The following is a 20,462-nucleotide window of genomic DNA, read 5'->3' on the forward strand; positions in this document are numbered from 1 at the left end:
TGAACTTTGTTTGTCCTGAAATGACGTCATCATTGGCTTTATGTAACTTTATATTTTAGATTTTAATAAGCTCAAAACACTTTTTTAACTTTAATTCCCAATGTGAAATTAAACATGACTTTTAAAACTTATTTATCAATGCGTTGTTTAACAGTTCGAATATGTGTGAAGAGATATTTTACTCAGGTAGTATAAAAATTTAAAAAAACTAAATTAACAGGTGACCTTTATGAAAGGAGTAGCGTGTAACAGGTTAATATTTTTTGAAACGGCCTCGGTTTCTTTATGCTACTGATGACTTTGCACCTAGAAAAACGAAACCATTTTCAATTAATTATTCAAAAATATTGACAGCGAATTAAAATAAAAAAGATTTTAAATCTGTCTATATTTTCTATTATAAAAAAACAAAATCGTAATCAACCAGTGCTCATTAGCTTTGAAAGTATCCTTAGTGGTTGGCAGAGGCTTTGCTGTATCCCTGGTACTGTTGATGTACTCATTCACGATTATTTTTTCTCATTCACGAATTTTTATAGTTAATTTTTCGCAATTTAATTGATTAACAAACTACATATTAGCCCATTTGGTGCGAAGCGTATTGAACCAGTAAATACCGTTACGAATTTTTCCGTCGATTTTTAATTGTTCGCATTGTTAATTCCATTGATTTTTTGTGGTTCTAGCGATGAACAGTACAGGGAAGACAGAACAAAGCCGTAATAATAAACGCATTGTTTTTAGCGTAATCGTCGTAAACAACAAATTCATTATATACATTTTTTGTTACTGGTGTAATAACTGGATTATGCGGCTCACCTAATTAATACACGGATGACAAAAATACCAGAAGACAGTCAGGTCATTTTCAACCCTGAAGTATATTCTTCGTAAGCACAGTTTCATCTCATAAGCTAAGCGATGGAGGGTATTCATTCCAGAGGTTGCTAAAAATTAGAAGTAAAATGATAAAACTAGTTGTATATTTTATAACAAAGAGCCATCACAAAAACGTCGTTGACACTTCACAGTTACCTACATCAAAGTTTTTTTATTAGTTGGACACTTTCATTTCACGCCATAATGAATTTTGTAAAAGCAATGAAAAAGGAGCTCTCACCTTCCCCGTTATAATCAATTTGATAGATTCTATCGGAGCGATAGTGCAGTCTGTCGGCGGGAGTACTGAAGGCAACATGGTTCTAAGGCACCGATGCTTCCCTCTAAAATGTTGCTGTCTAGTAATAGCTATATTCATCGCCCTGAGGCCTAATACGTCAACATCACAAGAATTCTGCATCAAAGACAGTGACGATACAGCTTGCAAAACCGAAAACTTTTTCCACAAAGGTTCGTAATTCTTCATTTTGTTCTTTACTTTTTTTATTGCATTCGCGTACTTTGCACTTTTGTTTGCTGATAATTTTGTGTTTGTTTATTTTCTGATAAACCGCTCCGTTTTAGTGAATTAATATATCGTGAACCCGCGGTCTTCGATGGCAGATAATACACCGTATGTGTTGTACACCGTGTATGTTATTAAAGTATCTATTTCCTGTTCACTCTGATTTTAGGGGTGTTTTTATAACTGGCTCAAAGGCGACTACCAAGTAAAGCAGGGTTTGGAATTATAACTAGGATCCGAGAAATTTACGTGTGAGATGGCATGTGTTTAGTAGTACGGCATTTCTGTAGGGTGTAGATTTTGGAATTTCGTCGAGTGCTGCGGTCGACTTTGAGTCTAATTGAGGTTTTTTTTTACTACCAGCATTATTTTGCACGTTTTTAAAATTATCCAAAAATCTTGAAACGTAATATCATGCATTGCTATTCAAGCTATGAAGGCTTTCAAGTCATTGCCTTTGTAAATAGCAAAATAAATAGTAAAAAAAACTATAACATTCTCTTATACCCTTCCAAGATAGCAAGTCGATGTTTTTCACAGAGCGCTACAGACACAGAATAAAAACTGCAATTCAATACTTTTTTAAATATAATTAATATTAAATAAGATTTCGATATAATATATACATATTTATGTATTTTATTGTTTTCAATTGATTACAAATCGTATCATCATCATCATTAGGCTTTATCTGCCCACTGCTGGACTTAGACCTTCCCTAATGCCTTCCACAGAACGCGGTCCTCCGCCTTCCCCGTCCAACGCCTCCAAGCCGTGCGCACTAAGTCGTCGATCCACCTTGTTGGAGGACGCCCCACGCTCCCGGTACCCATCCGTGGCCTTCATTCACTGGTGTCGCTGGCTCGACAGATGTGACCGGCCCATTGCCACTGTAGCCTGCTAACTTTGTCGTCCTCTGTTATGTTGTCGACTTTGGTTCTCCGTCGAATTTCTTCGTTCCGGATTTTGTCCCTTAGTGAAATACTGAGCACGACACTCTCTTACGAGTATTATACGAATACTCAATAAAACACCAACCAAAGATATACATTTTCATTATGTATGTAGGTAATTAATAATTTGGTGGTGAAAAACCGCTAGTATTGATAGTAAATTCATATAATTATGTATATATTACTAATGTTTTTTATTGCCCATGTAGGCAGACGAGCATACGGCCCACCTGTTGATGAGTGGTTACCGTCGCTCATGGACGGTAGCAATGCCAAGCGCAGAGATATGCCGCTGCCTACCGTTATATGTTGATATCGGTTTGCTTAGTGCTTCTTACCTAGTTTCTTTGTGTTTATAAAGATTTTGATACTAATCGGACTGCATCCAAATGATATTTGGCCATTAATTTGCTTTTAACGTGATTTAAACTACAGACTACTATCAATTTCACATAAACCTAAAAACGTATTTTCGCTGCCGTTTTACAAAAGCTCCTGAAGCAACATTAATTATATTTAAATGCTCTTGAAAACGATTACTTTGCACTACTATTACTTTGAAAAAAATCTTTCAACCTCGTCAAATGCAAACAAGCAAATCAGAAAAAGATTTTTTTATCTATACATATTATGTTATCATCGTTTTCGACCAGAGAATAATAGGATCGACTCTTCTTCTCGACCTTCATTTTGATCTGATCGATTTAAAGTTTGATCGTATTCAATCTTAATCCTTAATATGGCTGCCGCTGAAGTGGTTTCCAGGAGCATTGATAGTAGCCAGAAAGAGAAAGCGCACTGAGTGAGCGTACGAGTAATAGCAGTATCATCATCATCATCATCATCAGCCTTTATTTGCCCACTGCTGGACATAGGCCTTCCCCAATGCTTTCCACATAATAGCAGTATGTTTTGCAAAAATTTGCGCTGTAAGCTCATAAAAATAAAAACTCGTCGGTAATAAATGATGATCTCACTGTCGCTTTTTACAGGTTATTACTTCGGCATCATAGATTATACATTTAATATTTGTTCAGCATTGTCAAATAGTAATTTTTGTTAGAACGATATTCGAGAAACACCTATCAAAAACCAAGTCGATGACAACGACTAATTATGGGGATAATGTTCTCTATTAATCTTGATTATTGTTTGGAATAGAGCAAACAACAGATTAAATAATGTGAGTCATTGCAATTCACCATACAATTCAATTTATCGCCTATACCGGTCAACTGGCAGCGTAAGCTTATCGCTTCGGAAGCGGAAACTGTTTCTGAAACGGTTTCATGTGGTCATATTGTTATTCAAGTCGTTATTAAGCGCGTTTCGTTATGTGGTGTATATAAATATTGAGAATTCTTCAATTTACTCATTGATTACAAATAATCTACTTAGTCTTACTATCAATAGGAAAAACACAATCTTCTGAAAAATAGTTAACTCAGCGAGCCAGATTTGATTATATCAAAAACACTAGTAATCGGGTCTTTAAGTCTACCGTATGAATTAAACAATTTTAATGTACGAATAGAAAAATGCAATAAATTTTTATTTTAATAATTTATTGAGTATTAATATTGACTGTTGAACAAATAAGTAAATTATTAACTTCTTCTGTGAGGACTAAACAACCAATGATCTAAATTCGACCATAATAAAAACTAGCGTCCCGCTCCGGCCCCGCTCGGGTCTTTAACAAAAATTTCAACGATGTTTGACGCTGTTTTATTTTTTTGCGGCATAACTATAACAGTTAGACATATGCTGTCGCGACACTTTTCGTAAATAATAACGTGTTCTACAAAGTCGTATTACATTATTTTATTCTATAATGAATAGTTTTCGCAGGGCACGCGATGTGAAGAATATTTTAGGTATTTTTTTACACCTTAGGTTCCATTATTAGAGTTTTAGTAAGGATCCCTAATTTTTTTCAAAAAAGATTATAGCCTATGTCACTCGGGAATAGCGTAGCTTCCAAACAGTGAAAGAATTTTTCAAATCGGTTCAGTAGTTTCGGAGCCTATTCAATACAAACAAACAAACAAATATTTCCTCTTTATAATATAAATAAAATAAATAAAAAATAAATAAATAATAAATATTAGTATAGAAGCATAGATATTGAAATAAGACGTTTTTTTTTTCCTTTCTCCTACCTATGCTGATAGCCTTGAGAGGCTATTTCAGCTTCTCCCTGACGTGTAGGTGAGCTCACGGGGCTCAAACCGGAGTGTTGCTAACACTGGCCCTAGCAAGGGCAGTGCTTCGCAGAATGCACCACCGGATCGGAAACGCGACCCACTGAGAAGATCCGGCGAGAAGCTCAGTGGGCTGTGTCTATGGGTTAATTTACTCGTCGAGCCCTTCGTCGCATGCGACGGATTCGGCGAGGACGGTGACCGTTGCTTGAGGTATCTTAAAGTACCGTTAATGGATCGGGAGGATCCGTTAAACGACGTGTTTAGGACGACGTCGACTGTTTACCATTCGGTCCACAGGATCGGGTATGTAAAAGTACTGCATAAAGTAATAAATCGTCGTAGTAAAAAATCCTGTCCTTGTTCTTCATAGTGCGCTGTTTCGAGATGTATGTGTGCCCATAAAATCTTACAAATTACGGAGATACTGATCCTTTTTCTTTAATAGATTTCGAGGAAGAGTGATATTCGTTATTATAATCAAATTCAAAGCGTCTATAATTTTAGGTCTGACCATCGAGATTCACTTTTACAGATTTGCCATAGTGTATATACTCAGTTCCTGTAGCTGGTGTACTATTGATGTTACCTCCAATGTCCTCGTGTGCAAAGTTTGACTTAATTGTATGATTTTTATATCCAATTTGTGACACACCGTAACTTTTAAAAATACAATATATATATATATATATATATATATATATTTAGCTATCAAAAATATGTCTAATTACATAGCGACTTGAATTAACAATCTAAGCTAGTAAAGCAAATTTAAAAACTGATTTTTTTTTCCTGCCTGTGCTGGTAGCCTTGAGAGGCTATTTCAGCTTCGCCCTAACGTTTTTAGGTGAGCTCATGGGGCTCAACCGGAGAGTTGCTAACACTGACCCTAGCAAGAGCAGTGCTTCGCAGAATCTACCACCGGATCGGAAACGCGACCCACTGAGAAGATCCGGCGAGAAATTCAGTGGGCTGTGTCTACGGGTTAGTTCGTTCGTCGAGCCCTTCGTCGCAAGCGATGGGTTCGACGAGGACGGTGACCGGTCGACGAGGACGGTGACCGGATCAAACTTTGAATTAATGAGGCCTGTATTTATCTCGATGCCTGCATCGTCGATCTGTAATAGGTACTCTGTCGCTTGATCTGACTGAGTTAACATTTACTCAGAGCAAAGGACACTATGGCTTGTACTATGAAGACTATTAGTTAAATTATTACGAATTCTTACTTAGTAATGATATAACGACGACGGAGGACACGAAAACTCCAAAATATTTTAATTTTGACATCTTGGCTTCCTTGTTTCGGTATAAGTTTGTCAAAGTAGGTACATTAGTAAAGTAAACGTATATCGTTTATAGGAAGAGCAGTACATAATTAAAGCTTACCTAAAAAAAGAAAAACGTGGGCCTCTTAATAAATAGAGAGGTCTCCCGGCTGATCTTTAGATCCCTGAAGATAGAATGGGATCTATGACACGAGTAATTTTTCCATACCAAATGAAAATAAGTAAAGGCATGAACATTAAGATACCAAAACAATTAATTAGGAAACAATTTTAATCTATCACACAATTTAAAAAGGAAGTTATATCTTATGATAAACAACTAAATTAAATAACCTCTTTTTCTGGTAAAATGTGTTTTGACTAAGTCTACCATGTTTTTTCATCGGTTATAATATTGAAAGATTTTCGATGAAAGCTTAATTTAACGCACTGAATCAACACATAAATATTTGATACCATCTAGCGTTCACAGTGCTTTTTGCTATTAAACGAAATACTAATATTTTTAGTAACGAATACTCACCACGAAAATTTTTTAACATATAATATGCGTATTTTATTTGGTCTAAAACTATTACTAATACAAATATTATGTACCTATTTAAAAGTTATAGAGTCAAAAGCTTTTTAAAAGCACGTCGAAAATTAATCGTTGAAATAAGATGTCAATTTTAGGTTGTTTGTCCCATCTCTACTTGTTGTAAATGCTCTTGCGACAGTAGTGACGGAAGTTCGCTGTTCGGGGACGGTCGAACTTATATTTATGATGTGGTTCACTCAAAAAATGGAACTTTTTATACAATTAATATTATGTGTATTTGTTATTCTTTTCAACAGTCACACACAAGCTACAGGTGAGAGGGACCCCATTTTTACTGTACTTATTTTACCAAAGCTGCACCTGAATTATTTTTCAAAAACAATCAAAGAATACTATGTATGTCTTTATGATTCATTATGATTAATAAAATGAGGGTTCCACTTATGTGCTATTATAAAATCATAACAAACATTTTTTTTTTCAATTATTAACCCTATCACAGAACCTAATGATATCTTTGCAGATGAAGTGGTTGTGTTGACTGTTGCCACTGACGATAACCATGGCCTAGAGAGGTTTTTACGTTCTGCCAAAGTGTACAATATTGATGTCGAGGTATTGGGCAAGGGTGAAGAGTGGTCAGGTGGTGACATGAACTTCCCCGGTGGTGGACAAAAAGTAATTCTTCTGAAAAACAGACTTGAGAAGCTGATGAAAGCTGACAACAAAGAGAAAATAATACTTTTCACTGACAGGTATGCACGTTTGTATATTTTTTACTTTAAATTTCTAATTGAAACATTAAATAACTTCATGATTTATTTCAGTTATGACGTCATGTTCTTGGGGAATTTAGATGAGATTGTAAAGAAATTCAAGTCTTTTCCTGATACACGTGTGCTTTTTTCTGCTGAACAATTTTGTTGGCCTGATGCAAAACTTGCAACTCAATATCCAAACATTGAAGTTGTAAGTCCATATTTGAACTCTGGTGGATTTATAGGTAAAATTGACATTTGTGTATCTGTTATTTATTTTATTTATCTGCATCTGCATTTTATTTACATTTATCTGATAATATAGATTTATTTCCTGCAGCGGGGAGATATTTTGAATTCATTCATGTAACTTCTATTTCGTTTGTATTTGTTGAACAGGTTACTTGCCAGAAATATATGAGATTATCAATAGCAAACCAATCAAGGATAAGGATGATGATCAATTGTACTACACAAAGATATATCTTGATAAGGATTTGAGGGAATCACTCAAAATTACACTTGATCATAAATCAGAGATTTTCCAAAACTTAAATGGAGCTCTTTGTATGTATTGATATATTCATGTTTTTGAAATAAAAATCTTATTTCCTTGGTTTTTTTCATCACAATACATTAATTTCAGCTGATGTACAACTAAGGGCTAATACTACAGAAGAATGGCCATATATTGAAAATGTGGTAACAAAATTAAGGCCTTTAATTGTCCATGGTAATGGACCAGTTAAAAATACCCTGAACCATTATGGAAACTATTTGGCTAAGTCTTGGTCAGTGAATGAGGGCTGTGTGCTGTGTAAAGAGAAAAAGATTCAGTTGAAGGTATTCCTTATTATACTGTGTACTATACTGTATATTATGCTATATTGTATTAATACTATGTTCTAATAGTACTTCATACTAAAATGTAACAACACTTAATTGTTTGCCAGGAGGACAACTTACCGAGTGTTATGATGGCAGTATTCATAGAGCAAGCAACACCGTTTCTAGAAGATTTTTTAGATCAAGTCATTGATACTGATTATCCTAAGAATAAAATTCATTTGTTTATACACAATAATGTAGAATATCACGAGAATGAGGTGGAGAAATTTTTCGGAGCCTACTCTAAAGAATATGCCTCCGCAAAACGTATAAATTCTGGAGACTTCATTTCAGAAGCAGAAGCAAGAAACCTTGCAAAGTAAGTAAATTATTCTGCTCATTTTGAACTTCCTATATGTATCTCAGAATAGGTTAAATAGTCAAAATAAGTTATATTATGGGAGCGGGTAATTTGTACATTTTATTTGTGTAAGCTATTTGTTTAAATTAATGGCGATTTTTAATACTTATCTGCAAATGTAATTTGAGTTTTTGTGGCCAAGCGTAAAACACTTTTCTCAGAATGCAACCCAATGCAATGCGAGCTGCTACTCAAGTAGACAATAACTTAACAAGTATAAAATCAACACGAAACGCAATGTGTTATGAAAAATTATAAGGACTTTTGTTATGGTTAAAAAAAACATATTAAATGTTGTAATTCCATTTTAGTGTTATAAACCCTGATAACATAGAATAATGTTAAATATAGAATGGTAGCTGTGCAAAAGTACGTAGGGTCAGTTTGGGCAGAGTAAAAAAGATGAATTTATACATGAGCTCTGGCGTTAAACATATAATTTAGTGGTATATTTAAAAAATGTGGTTTTTATTTTGCAGGGAAAGATGCATCAACAGTGCATGCGACTATCTATTCTCTGTGGACAGCCTGTCTCGTCTTGAAAGTAACGTTTTACGTTATTTGCTCTCTTCTGGCTATGACGTCATCGCGCCGATGCTAACGCGTCCTGGCAAAGCCTGGTCCAACTTCTGGGGAGCTCTCAACTCTGCTGGATTTTATGCGAGATCCGCAGATTATATGGACATAGTATATGAAGTTATAAAGTGAGTATAAAAACAATTTACATAAAATGTATTTAATTAATATTGTATACATAAACATGTTGTACTTAAATTACTTTTCTAAATATTCACAATATGAAGCTTAGTAGGTATTACTTACTATCAATTTCAAAGCTTAGCAATCACTCGTTGCTATGCAATTGTCGCATATTTATTATGCCCTCGTTTATTCATTGCCCCATATTGATTTGATCCCATTTAACAATAAAATAAACAAAATCAATTGTTTGTTGTGTTCCGATATACCATATGCATTTAAATATCGAGACTATGATATATTATGTATATATATATGAACTGTTCTAATGTAAAAATCTAAAGTTAACATTGAATCAGTCAAAAGCGATAGAGAAGTCAGTCTTGAAGGAGCGACGGTCAATAGAATACATGTTGTCGGCAGTGCACTCGTAAACGCCGGCGTCCATCTGTGTAGCTGGATCGATCTCGATCTTAGATTTCACACGATCTTCGCCAATTGGCCATTCGTGAATCTGTAAAATCGTGTTAAGAACATGAAAAATATTCCCGAAAGTCATACATTAACGCCTCATGCTTCAACGAATTTAAATTAATGGTCTATTCTATCAAGATGCAAACAAAACCGTCGCAGCGTATCACCGACTGATGTCAGCTATTTTATTAACTCAATTGATATATGATTCCCAGCGGAGAATCGCTTGCAATCAGCACAATGAACATTCCTATCAGTAAACATGTCTCCAAACAGATCCAGCATAAGTAGTAAAAAGGAATGACCTGAAAATCTCTTATAGGTTACTCCTTTCGATCTGCTTGTTAATTATTATTATATGTTTAGTCACGCTGAAATTAAATGTAACAGAAACAGAACATTCTAGAACGTGCCAGTAGTTAACGCATATGGGTCGCACGATTTTATGACTTCACCAGCCAGAATTCGTGCACTGTGTGTACACTATCGCATGTTTTTTCGATACAAGAGATATTTTTAGCTACTGTCCTACTGTACAATGAGATAATTATTGTTGTACTTAATGTTTCACTGTAATTAATATTCATTGGAACTGATGGTGATTACACATGAATTTAATGAATGTCGTAACATGTTTTCGCCTTTAGGAATTTTTCGTTTGCGAAACATGCCAAAAGTCGAGACCTTTGACAACGGAAAGATAACTTCACTATCTGTATGTATTCGAACATTTAACTCGCTAATTGGTTGATATTAAAAAGTTTTGTTACTTACGTGTAAATAATGATGAGCGAATATTTCCACTCCGTCCTTGAACCACGTGATATGCGGCCGCGGGTTACCCTTCGCGATGCAGAGGAACGCGATCTTGTGCCCCAGTGAATACTCAAGATCAAAGTGTGAGGCCAGTAAAATCTTTGCTCCCTGAAGGAATATCGATGAATAAATAAAATTAATGCCAATAATAGTTATGGTGACAATAAATAAACAAAAACAAAATATTACAGCACATTTGAAATACGTTGATAATCTATTCCGACTTACATCATTATTATTGTAGTATTGGTCGGATTCTGGGTCTCGGTACTTGCCCGTGATCGGCAACCCGATCTGCACCTGATCATTAAACAAAAAACATTAAGGAACTCGATCATTTAACATTTAAAAAAAAATATACAAGTCGTCGTTACCTTCGACTTGGTCCTGCTCCTGGGTCGCCCTCGTCTACCATCAGCTTGATTTATTAGAATCAAAGACAGTAAGAGTAAACTGAAGATAAATTTCGCTTTCGAGAACATAACGTCGTTACTCCCAACGAAGCACGTCAGTCGTTCCGCATGTAAATATAGTTAGTGTTGGGGGCCTGGTATGTTCTTCTAAAGGTCCAGAGTGCAACTGGGAATATCGGCGAGTCTTGACGCGCCAATCTTTCAATTGGCTAAATAACGGAGGTGTCATGAGGAGGGCCCTTGTCTCCCCTAACTCATGTACGACATTCGTCATTTCCTTTTATATTTCGTATGCTTGATATATTCAAATAACATTCGAAGCATTTATAGGTCAATGAAATGATATTATTACAATACGAATGATAAAACTAAGTCACCCCTGACTGAAATGCATCGTAACTGCTTGGTCTCACATGTGTGGAAATCTTTTTGATAGCTCGTTTATGTAGCTACCGGGAACAATGAAACCGTTCCTAAGACCGAAGGCTATTCAGAGAACGGTACCCTGCTAGTAATTCGACAAGCGATACCACTAAAGGATTCGATAGAGAAAAAGAAAAATATATTTACTTATTTGAACTAAATATAGGACGCGTTGCATCCAACAACAGAGTTCGCTTTAACAATGTTATCTGTTTAGGTATTGCAGTGTTTGTTACCGAAAATAATTTCTGTATATTTAGTTTCCAATCTATATATCTTGTCAATTAACACAAAATAAATATACATATATAAAAATTACATTCGATATTAGAGAAAATACACATATTAAGTTATCAGTCTAGGAGAGACATTTTATTGAGACGAACCAAAAAGTGAATAAATTCAACGTACTTTAGAGGACATTTTGAGGTCCCTTTCAAATACTGTTACAAATAACGAATCATTTGAACATTGTTTAACAGAATAATTCTAAATAGAATAATAATAACCACTGATATGAATGAATATGATAAAATGAAAAAAAAAGACTGATTATTTTAATCTCAGCGGCCCACATTTAAAGTTCAACAAAAGTACAATAACTCGAGGTTATCGTTCACATTACGTTAATTGTTATCAGTAGCGAAAAATTGAACAATACATTTTCTACGAATGTAAACGAAATTTGTTCCAGGGGAGTATGGAATGTGCCCTTCATTACCAATTGTTATCTGCTGAAGATGTCGCTGTTCAGAGCGCCTAAGGCCAAAGCTGTGACTTATGTACAGGAAGGACACGATTCTGACATGGCATTCTGCGCGAGTCTCAGAGAGCTCGTAAGTCAACTACAGTTCTGTTCCTAAATTTAACAGTTGTTGTCTACTTTTTTTTTTTGTTGTTTAGATATATGGACGAGCTCACGGCCCACTTAATTTCAAGTGGTTACCGGGGCCCATAGACATGTACAACGTAAATGCCGCCAAACACCTGGAGATATGGGTTGTAAGGTCTCACTTTTAACAGTACAACGGCTGCCCCGCCCTTCAAACCGAAACGCATTACTGCTTCACGGCAGAAATAGGCGGGGTGGTGGTACCTACTCGTGCGGACTCACACATGACGTACTACCAGTTACCACCAATAATAACTATAATATATGGTTATAAGTTGACTCGGTTCTTGTATATATATAATATATATAATTTGATATAATTTGAATACATGGAGAATGTATTTCATATAGTATATAGTATTAGTGAAAACCAACCACGATCTATCTTTTTTTTTCTATAGCACTAAATAGTATAAATATCTCCTAACCCGTTTTATGTGGTTATCGAAACCAATAGAAACACTTCAAATGTGAGCGCCTCTAACCATTAGACACGAGGTCCAAGTCAATTATATGCTGTCCCACGCTCTCAGTTGGACTGCATGGTTGCGCGACAAAAACAATCAAAATGGTGGTCCCTACCCGTGTAGGCTCTCAATGGACTCTACCACCAGGAATTACGATCCATAGTTTTTTTATAGTTCTTCTGAGTCGTACACTCCTGGCGGAGTGGTCGTGGTTACGTATGTCTTAATGTTTGGTTGCGGCTTTTGAGAGAATTTTCCATGTCTTTTGTAGTAATTCTACCTAAATTTTTGAGACAGACTTTTGGGATAAAATTTTATAATATAATATTTATGATTCGTTTAATTCTTTATCAAATAAACTCTTTTCAGCTGTCAAATAGAAAATTCATATTATAATTTTAATATTATAAATGTGAAAATATGTTTGTTTGTCCTTCTTTTACGTCGAAACGAAGGAACGGATTGATATTATTTTTTTCTATAGTGGTAGTTTTAGATTAGGATAGTGATATAGGCTACCTTTTAACCCGCAAAAATATCTCGATCCCACGGGAAACTGTTTTATCTATTTTATTATCATTAGAAATTTAATTAGGTAAGACTATAGAAAAAGTATTGGCACTTTTCCATGTATACGCGGGCGAATAACCGCGGGTAATAGCTAGTATAGTTATAAATCTATACTAATATTATAAAGAAGAAAGATTTGTTTGTTTGTTTGTTTCGAATAGGCTCCGAAACTACTGGACCGATTTGAAAAATTATTTTTCCATTAGAAGCCGACATTGTCCCTGATGAACATAGGCTACTTTTTTTTATTTTTTTTTTATTTTTTTTTTTTGGTTTCATGTGTGTTTTAATGTTTCCGAAGCGAAGCGAGAGCGGGTCGCTAGTATAAAATAAAACGAACTAAATGTTGTTCATACTCTAAAAATTGTACTATGCTACTTTATTATATTTGTACCCGTGTGCTGTATAAAAACTAAATTAATCTTCTATTGCCATTATATAATAATTTCAAACAAACTGGACACGTATGTTGCATCCTTATTCTGATTTATAACTCTGTTTTAATTTTCACCAATCCAATACAAAGTTCTAAAAAAGAACTAAACACTTTTACACCAATGCCATACAACGTTCTAAAAAAGAACTAAACAATTTTACAGAATATATTCATGTATGTGAGCAACGAAGAGGATTTCGGCCATCTCGTTAATCCGGAAACATATGACATAACAAAAACCCATCCCGATATGTACCAGCTCTTCGAGAATAATATGGAATGGACTACCCGTTATCTGCACCCTGAATACTTGGCTAACTTCGAAGAGGATCGGAAACATTTAATGGTAAAAAACAATTGTTCTGCATTAACAATACAATAAAAAATAGAGCACGATTATAAATAATGTTTATTATTGGAGTAAAAACATTATTGTTATTTGTTGGAGTGCAACAGCAGACTTCATTTTTTCTTCGTACGATTCGTTTAAAGGCATCATTTTTTTTTCTTACATTAGCTGATAGCCTTGAAAGGCTATTTCAGCGTAACCTTAGCTAGTAGGTGAGCTCACGGGGCTCAAACCGGAGTGATGCTAACACTGACCCTAGCAAGAGCCGTGCTTCGCAGAATCTACCACCGGATCGGAAACGCGACCCACTGAGAAGATCCGGCGAGAAACTCAGTGGACTGTGTCTGTGGGTTAATTTACTCGTCGAGCCCTTCGTCACAACTGACGGGTTCGACGAGAACGATGACCGGTGCTTGGGGTACCTAAAAGCACCATTAGTGGATCATGAAGATCCGAAATGACGTGTTTTGGGCGATGTCGACTGTTTACCATTCGGTCCGCAGGATCGGGAATGTAGTTACCGGCGGCCACGATTACAGGTTTCTCGTGTCGGGCCGCTTTATCGAAATGGCGCACTGATGCCGACTGTAAATACTTACTGATGGATACTAAGCCCACTAAGACGCCGGAGTTTCTAGTAGCCTTTGAGTAAGACGAATCCGGATATACTGAGAATGAATTTATTTCTAAGAGACTTCTTCTTCTCAGTCGTGTCACTCTTGACAGAGTGGTCGTGATCGTCATGTAGAGACTTAAAAGACATACATTAATAAACAAAAGAAGGCAAATAAAAACAAAAGATAGGCAAACCAGGCGCTAGTAACAGAAATTGATATTAATACCTAAGTGTGCCGCATAGGGCACCGGTGACCTACATTACAATCAAAGGGTTAAGAAGGTAACTTGATTAGTAGGTAGATACATAATTCGTCTCGAAATCTGTGATTATATTGTATAAGTGTAATAAGTATTTGAGAATAGAACCATAATAATGTTTAAACATAAAATTTCAATTGATTAAAGTCCAATTTCGACTACTGCGGGACGACTAGTACAGTTTTAATGCGAGAAGACTATGTATACATTTACAGTGACATTGTTAATGCCAGAGATCTTCGAGAGTTTGGCGGATACATCGGAACTGTTTTGTATTTCATCGCATTGAAACTTTTTATCGCGCTTACCAGAAGTTTATTTGTTACCAAATAAGTATCCATCTAAACAGCTTGCTCTATAATCAATTTAAATCACAACCTCCATAAATCATTTTGGTTTATTTTTCAGCCGTGCACTGATGTTTATTGGTTCCCCTTGATGTCTGATAGATTCTGTGATGAGTGGATCGCTATAATGGAAGCATACGGAAAATGGAGCGATGGAACCAATAATGTGAGTTGCAAATTAGTTAAATATTATGTGATCCATACTGTCGCAGAATGAGTTCGTGTACAAAACCCACCTTCTCCTCATTACTCGCTGAAACGAAGCGACATTGAAAAGAGACAATCTATATAATTTTATCTGTGAGGGAATGAGATAAAATGCTATTGAAGGTTTCATTTTACCCCGTGTAATTTTTTTTATCATCTACTGAAGGAATAAAAAGACATGTAGACCTTTTCAATATCATACATAATACATAAGTGTGCAGGACGAAACCGGGTCGTGTACAATAAGGTAGGGTAGAATGAAGGCAATCTCATGTGATTTTTTAATCTTCAACACCAATGACTATTTAACAAACGAATCTGAATTCAAATGAATTACATGAATGAATGAATTACTCATAAATTCAAGCATTTGAGGGATGCGACTGTGCTTGTGCTCGAATCCAGTGAGCGTATACCAATTTCGGAAAATATATAAAATTTATGAAATACTTTTTAAAAAATAAATGTTGACGAATGACTTCCAAAATGAAATAATAACATCATAACATTAGCGAACACAAATAAGAATTAACCAAAGTTAAAGATCCCACCTACTTTGAGACATGAGACAGAGGCCCGTTTAAGAGGTAAGCAGCGGCTTGGCTCTACCCTGGGATTGCTGACGTCCATGAGCGACGGTAACCACTTACCATCAAGTGGGCCGTATGCTTGTCTGTTTGCTCGGGCAAGAAATCAAAAACAGATCTCAACTCGATTGTATAAGGACTGTACCGAACTCCAAACTGAAACGAAATACTTGCTCGTGTCTGATATATTGGTTATAACTAAGACGGTGATACAGTACGCACTGCTATCGCAGGCAATTGTATTTTTTTTGTTGCTTAGATTGGTGGACGAGCTCACAGCCCACCTGGTGTTCAGTGGTTACTGGAGCCCATAGACATCTACAAAGTAAATGCGCCACCCACCTTGAGGTATAGGTTCTAAGATCTCAGTATAGTTACAACAGCTGCCCCACACTTCAAACCGAAACGCATTACTGCTTCACGGCAGAAATAGGCAGGGTGGTGGTATTACTTGTGCAGACTCACAAGAGGTCCTGCCTCTAGTAACAAATATCAACAATATGACAGTCGAGTGCTTTATTACTTTTTTGATAAATTGTTATACCTGTAGGATAAACGTTTGGAAAGCGGCTACGAAGCTGTGCCCACTCGAGATATCCACATGAGCCAAGTCGGCTTGGAACGTCATTGGCTACAGATCCTGAAGGATTACGTACGACCACTTCAAGAATTAGTCTTCACCGGATACTATCATAATGTGAGTTTTAGATTTAAATTTATTCATTCAAGTGGAATTTGGAATTTCTTCATAAATAAATAAATACCTTAACGTCCACCGATTATAACTCACTGTTAATCAAATGTGAATTTCCAATTTTTTTTATTCTGTATTATCAATACTATTTATTAAATCATCAGACTTATGTGCAAAATCATGGATATGGTATAATTTTATTGTAATTCTATTTGTTTAATAAACCTTAAGGTTAAGGTTTTTTTTTAAGTTGAGATTTTAAACATAACTTCTTGGAACTGGGACATAGACATGAAATAATATGGATTGAAATTTTTAGGTAGTTAAATATTAGATATAAATATATACGTGTATTACAAAATATTAGTAAAATTCCTGACAATTCGGAATCTTCACCAAAATTCAAAATATCTAACTTTGTAATGAACATTTTACTTCCATTGAAGAAAAATTAGTTTACTTCCTTTCTGCTTTGTTTTGAGCGGTCATTGTTGTTCATGAACAGTTCAGTGTCAGCTAAACAGCCCTAAATACCTAAACTAGTTAAATGCTAAAACAAAAATTTTAGGGAAAAAGGTATACTATATATGATTTTAATTTTTTGTCCAACAGCCTCCAGCGTCTATAATGAATTTTGTTGTTCGTTATCGGCCGGATGAACAACCGTCGCTGCGACCTCACCACGATTCCTCTACATATACCATCAACTTGGCTCTTAACACTCCTAGTAAGTTAAAAAATATTCTACACAAAAAAAAAAAACGCAATGGCATCTGTATAAAAACTTGAATTCGTCCAATGATCGAAGTTCGACCATAGACACTGACAACATTACTCCACAAAAAAATCCAAAAAATATTGTTAATTAGCAGCAGCGCCGATTGGCTGTATGGTTTTACTGTACATGACAGCTGTAAACGTCAGATTTTCCCGCCAATAGTGCTCCCGCGTAAAATTCAATTTTTTTGCCACGTTTAAAATATCGTCTAAAAATAGTATCGTTTAGAACCTCTGGGTCTACGGAGGGACTTCGCTTCTCTCTGCATTTTGTACTGTATGTTCCATGTGGTGTGCTCTGATGAATTATTTGAGATGATTCCATCATCTCGTTTTTAGTATCGCACCGCCCGCCACCGGAGTAGATTCATCCACCTACTTGGAGCCACTACGTTCATCCACAGTGCGTTTCCTAGGGGTCTTTTTTGCCACGTACCATCCGGCTTTGGCATGAGCTCCCCTCCACGGTGTTTCCCGAGCGCTATGACTTGCCCTTCTTCAAACGAGCCTTGTGAAGAGTACTTAACGGTAGGCAGCGGCTTTTCTCTGCCCCTGGCATTGCTGAAGTCCATGGGCGACGGTAACCACTCACCATCAATCAGGTGGGCCGTATGCTCATCTGCCAACAAAGGCTATAAAAAAAAAGTTTAGTAAAAGAAAAAACTGAGACATGTCAAGCTACGGCTCCAGATCAGAAAAAAACTTACAGTATTATAAAATGCTTTGAATTTTTGAGTAGTAAACTCCTAATTAATTTCGCATTTGACAATTTTTATGTTATTAAAGGAGGGCAGCTGTCCGGTGTTTATGTTTTTTCTTAAAATTTATTGCTTATTTGCCAGACGTGGACTACGAAGGCGGTGGCTGCAGATTCATCAGGTATAATTGTTCGGTTCGCAACACTAAGAAGGGCTGGCTCCTCATGCATCCGGGGCGTCTAACTCACTACCACGAGGGTCTCCTTGTCACCAAAGGAACTCGATACATCATGATTTCCTTCGTGGATCCATGAATTATTCGCTAAAAGCTCACTATCACAAACAAAAGGTCGGATGTACAGTTATTTTATAGGGAGACTCTATCTTCCTCTTTTCTTTTTGCATCGTCCATCGTGTGTGCCTTTATTAAGTTTAATCTGAAAAGATGATAAAATAATGGAGATCCGGCCTTTTGTATCTGATTTGGAGCCATCTATAACATAATCATAACAAGACACATATGATCTTGCCTTTTAACTTACATATAAGCAATGCATATGAGAATTTAGGTCTTTAATCGATTTGCATTTTATAATAATTGACAACAGCATGTACGACAATCAGTAGGAAGGAATGTTTAATTATAAGTATGTACCCAGTATTTGCAAATCGTCTGACAATCTATTGAATCTCAATATGCAATTATTATAATAAGATAAATTAAGATTTTGATACTTTTTTTTAATCAATGATACGTCTACTTTTAAATTGTTTTTGTAATATCATATATATTTGTGATATATATATATTCACATCTATATATATTATACATTTTATTTAAATAAATATTACGTAAACGATTCATTTAGACTTACGTAAAACCAAAGATATTATCGCACGTATATACTGTGACGTACTAGATTGACAGCGTTGTAACAAAGCGATACCTATGAAATAAGAATAAAAAAACTGTTATAAATTTTAAAACTATGTTTTATTTAAAATTTTAATGAATTCCTTATTTAGTACTAAATATTAACGACAGTAGAGTAGTAGTAGTAAAACAGACAATATTCCGCCAAATAAATCTTTCGAAGTAGGTACCTGAAGCGACTTTATAATGAATCAGACGAATCGTCTACGTTTTCTATGGTTTCTTTAGTTTCTTCCGATTTGAAGTTGTGAAAGATCTTTGATGGATAACGGTAGTGCTTGCCGAATGATGGCTCGGCGTATTTTTTAAATCTCTTGAACTCATTTTCTTCTTTCACCCATTCGTCTTTTTTGACGTACGGAAACATAGGCCTTAGCCAATTCGGTACGAACTGATCCATGTAATGGAAACGTCTTCGCCATACCCTAAGCGTCTCGCAATAATTACCACCGTGGCCGGTAAACCACACCGGGAATCTTAAATACAGAGACATAAAATTAAGTCATTAACATTAAGTGTTAATCTGTATTTCCGCTTCAAAGCGTTCATAAGATTCGGTTTTCGGGGTGGAACAATCTTTAATATTAATTAGAACTTCCACCTCAAGTGTCTATATAACTGGCAACATCTACTTTGTGGAATGTATGGGCTCTGATAATCTTTCTTAACATTAGTTACTATGAGTTCGTCGACCCGTAAACAGCATTTAAGTAATGAGATGATCCCTTCATCATCTTTTACTATAGATTAGTAGATGGAGTAGATTTCATCCATAGTATCTGAAACCATTGGGTTCATTCACACATTTCATTTTCAAAGATGTTTTTTGCCACGCACCATTCTTACCTGTACCCCTGGAATTGCTGATGTCGATTAGCGACTGCGACTACTTACCGCCAGGTGGACCGTATACTCGTCTGCCTAGAGGGGGAATAGAATAAATGGCCAACGTTTTGCTATCATCAGCATCTTGTTTAACGACTTCTGACTTAATCTTTAAAGTATGAGTTAGTTAAACTTACAGACTAACATATCTGAGTGCCCATCGGTAAACGTTCGTGTGGTAGTAAGCTGATATGGGATTGAGATGTAAAAAGCTGTCAGCACTTGATAAGCCGGCAGCGAAAGCGATGATAGTCATCCCTATTTTATAGCCATCTATGAGAACTACTACGCCTTCTTCTATGTTATGCTTCGTTGGCAAGAAGGCACGAAATTTCTTTTCTGAAAACGTATTCAATACAAAAATTTATTAATATTAACAAAAAAATATTATCCAGTACATACATGCAAAAAAAAATAGCATTAGAGGAGGAGCATGATCGATGACCGTTATCATCATACAAACATAACACTTTAGCGTCAGAAACACTAGTTGCGATATTGAGAGTTTACCTACAAGTG

The 20,462-nt window shown here is 35.7% G+C and overlaps 3 protein-coding genes and 1 long non-coding RNA gene across 6 annotated transcripts in view; 1 reads left to right on the top strand and 3 right to left on the bottom strand.

The window, feature by feature from the left end:
• Positions 1-1,212, bottom strand: LOC149503540 (uncharacterized). The gene is made up of 3 exons (XR_016323545.1): positions 1,040-1,212; positions 820-947; positions 1-306 (listed from the first exon to the last, which is right to left on the bottom strand). It is a non-coding gene; the product is annotated as an uncharacterized LOC149503540 (long non-coding RNA).
• Plod (procollagen lysyl hydroxylase) lies at positions 1,172-19,111 on the top strand. Of its 2 annotated transcripts, none has more exons than XM_028177215.2 (13): positions 1,172-1,350; positions 6,916-7,147; positions 7,220-7,395; positions 7,550-7,717; positions 7,797-7,993; positions 8,104-8,357; positions 8,879-9,103; positions 11,919-12,060; positions 13,753-13,935; positions 15,223-15,327; positions 16,506-16,652; positions 17,262-17,376; positions 18,269-19,111. In XM_028177215.2, exons 1-13 carry the CDS (start codon positions 1,197-1,199, stop codon positions 18,436-18,438), a joined length of 2,268 nt encoding a protein of 755 aa, XP_028033016.2. In that variant the 5' UTR covers positions 1,172-1,196; the 3' UTR covers positions 18,439-19,111. The 2 variants fall into 2 exon arrangements, with proteins under 2 accessions (XP_028033016.2, XP_028033015.2); XM_028177214.2 differs by lacking the exon at positions 1,172-1,350 and adding an exon at positions 6,547-6,705.
• On the bottom strand, positions 9,120-10,960 carry LOC114245166 (immunoglobulin domain-containing protein oig-4). The gene is made up of 4 exons (XM_028177216.2): positions 10,763-10,960; positions 10,617-10,688; positions 10,347-10,496; positions 9,120-9,612 (listed from the first exon to the last, which is right to left on the bottom strand). The coding sequence occupies exons 1-4, from the start codon at positions 10,868-10,870 to the stop codon at positions 9,454-9,456; spliced, it is 489 nt and encodes a 162-aa protein (XP_028033017.1). The 5' UTR covers positions 10,871-10,960; the 3' UTR covers positions 9,120-9,453.
• The window catches only part of LOC114245199 (uncharacterized), a 20,815-nt gene continuing 19,449 nt past the window's right edge, over positions 19,097-20,462 (bottom strand). For both annotated transcript variants that reach the window (XM_089729722.1, XM_028177274.2), the window contains exons 3-4: positions 20,081-20,282; positions 19,097-19,534 (exon numbers count right to left, since the gene is read on the bottom strand). In XM_089729722.1, coding sequence (XP_089585848.1) covers positions 19,240-19,534; positions 20,081-20,282 — 497 coding nt within the window. In that variant the 3' untranslated portion in view covers positions 19,097-19,239. The remainder of the gene's footprint in view (positions 19,535-20,080; positions 20,283-20,462) is intronic.

The sequence above is a fragment of the Bombyx mandarina genome, chromosome 01, assembly GCF_030267445.1.
Source record: "Bombyx mandarina strain Sakado chromosome 01, ASM3026744v2".
In the NCBI taxonomy this organism is placed as follows: domain Eukaryota; kingdom Metazoa; phylum Arthropoda; class Insecta; order Lepidoptera; family Bombycidae; genus Bombyx; species Bombyx mandarina.

Excerpts from the sequence above, each read along its gene's own strand:
- LOC114245166 (XM_028177216.2), bottom strand. The coding sequence starts at position 10,870 with ATGTTCTCGAAAGCGAAATTTATCTTCAGTTTACTCTTACTGTCTTTG. Across the intron at positions 10,689-10,762 it reads GGAGCAGGACCAAGTCGAAG|GTGCAGATCGGGTTGCCGAT; the intron begins GTAACGACGACT and ends TTTAATGATCAG. Across the intron at positions 10,497-10,616 it reads AATACTACAATAATAATGAT|GGAGCAAAGATTTTACTGGC; the intron begins GTAAGTCGGAAT and ends ATATTCCTTCAG.
- Plod (XM_028177215.2), top strand. The coding sequence starts at position 1,197 with ATGGTTCTAAGGCACCGATGCTTCCCTCTAAAATGTTGCTGTCTAGTA. Across the intron at positions 8,358-8,878 it reads GAAGCAAGAAACCTTGCAAA|GGAAAGATGCATCAACAGTG; the intron begins GTAAGTAAATTA and ends TTTATTTTGCAG. Across the intron at positions 12,061-13,752 it reads GCGCGAGTCTCAGAGAGCTC|AATATATTCATGTATGTGAG; the intron begins GTAAGTCAACTA and ends ACAATTTTACAG.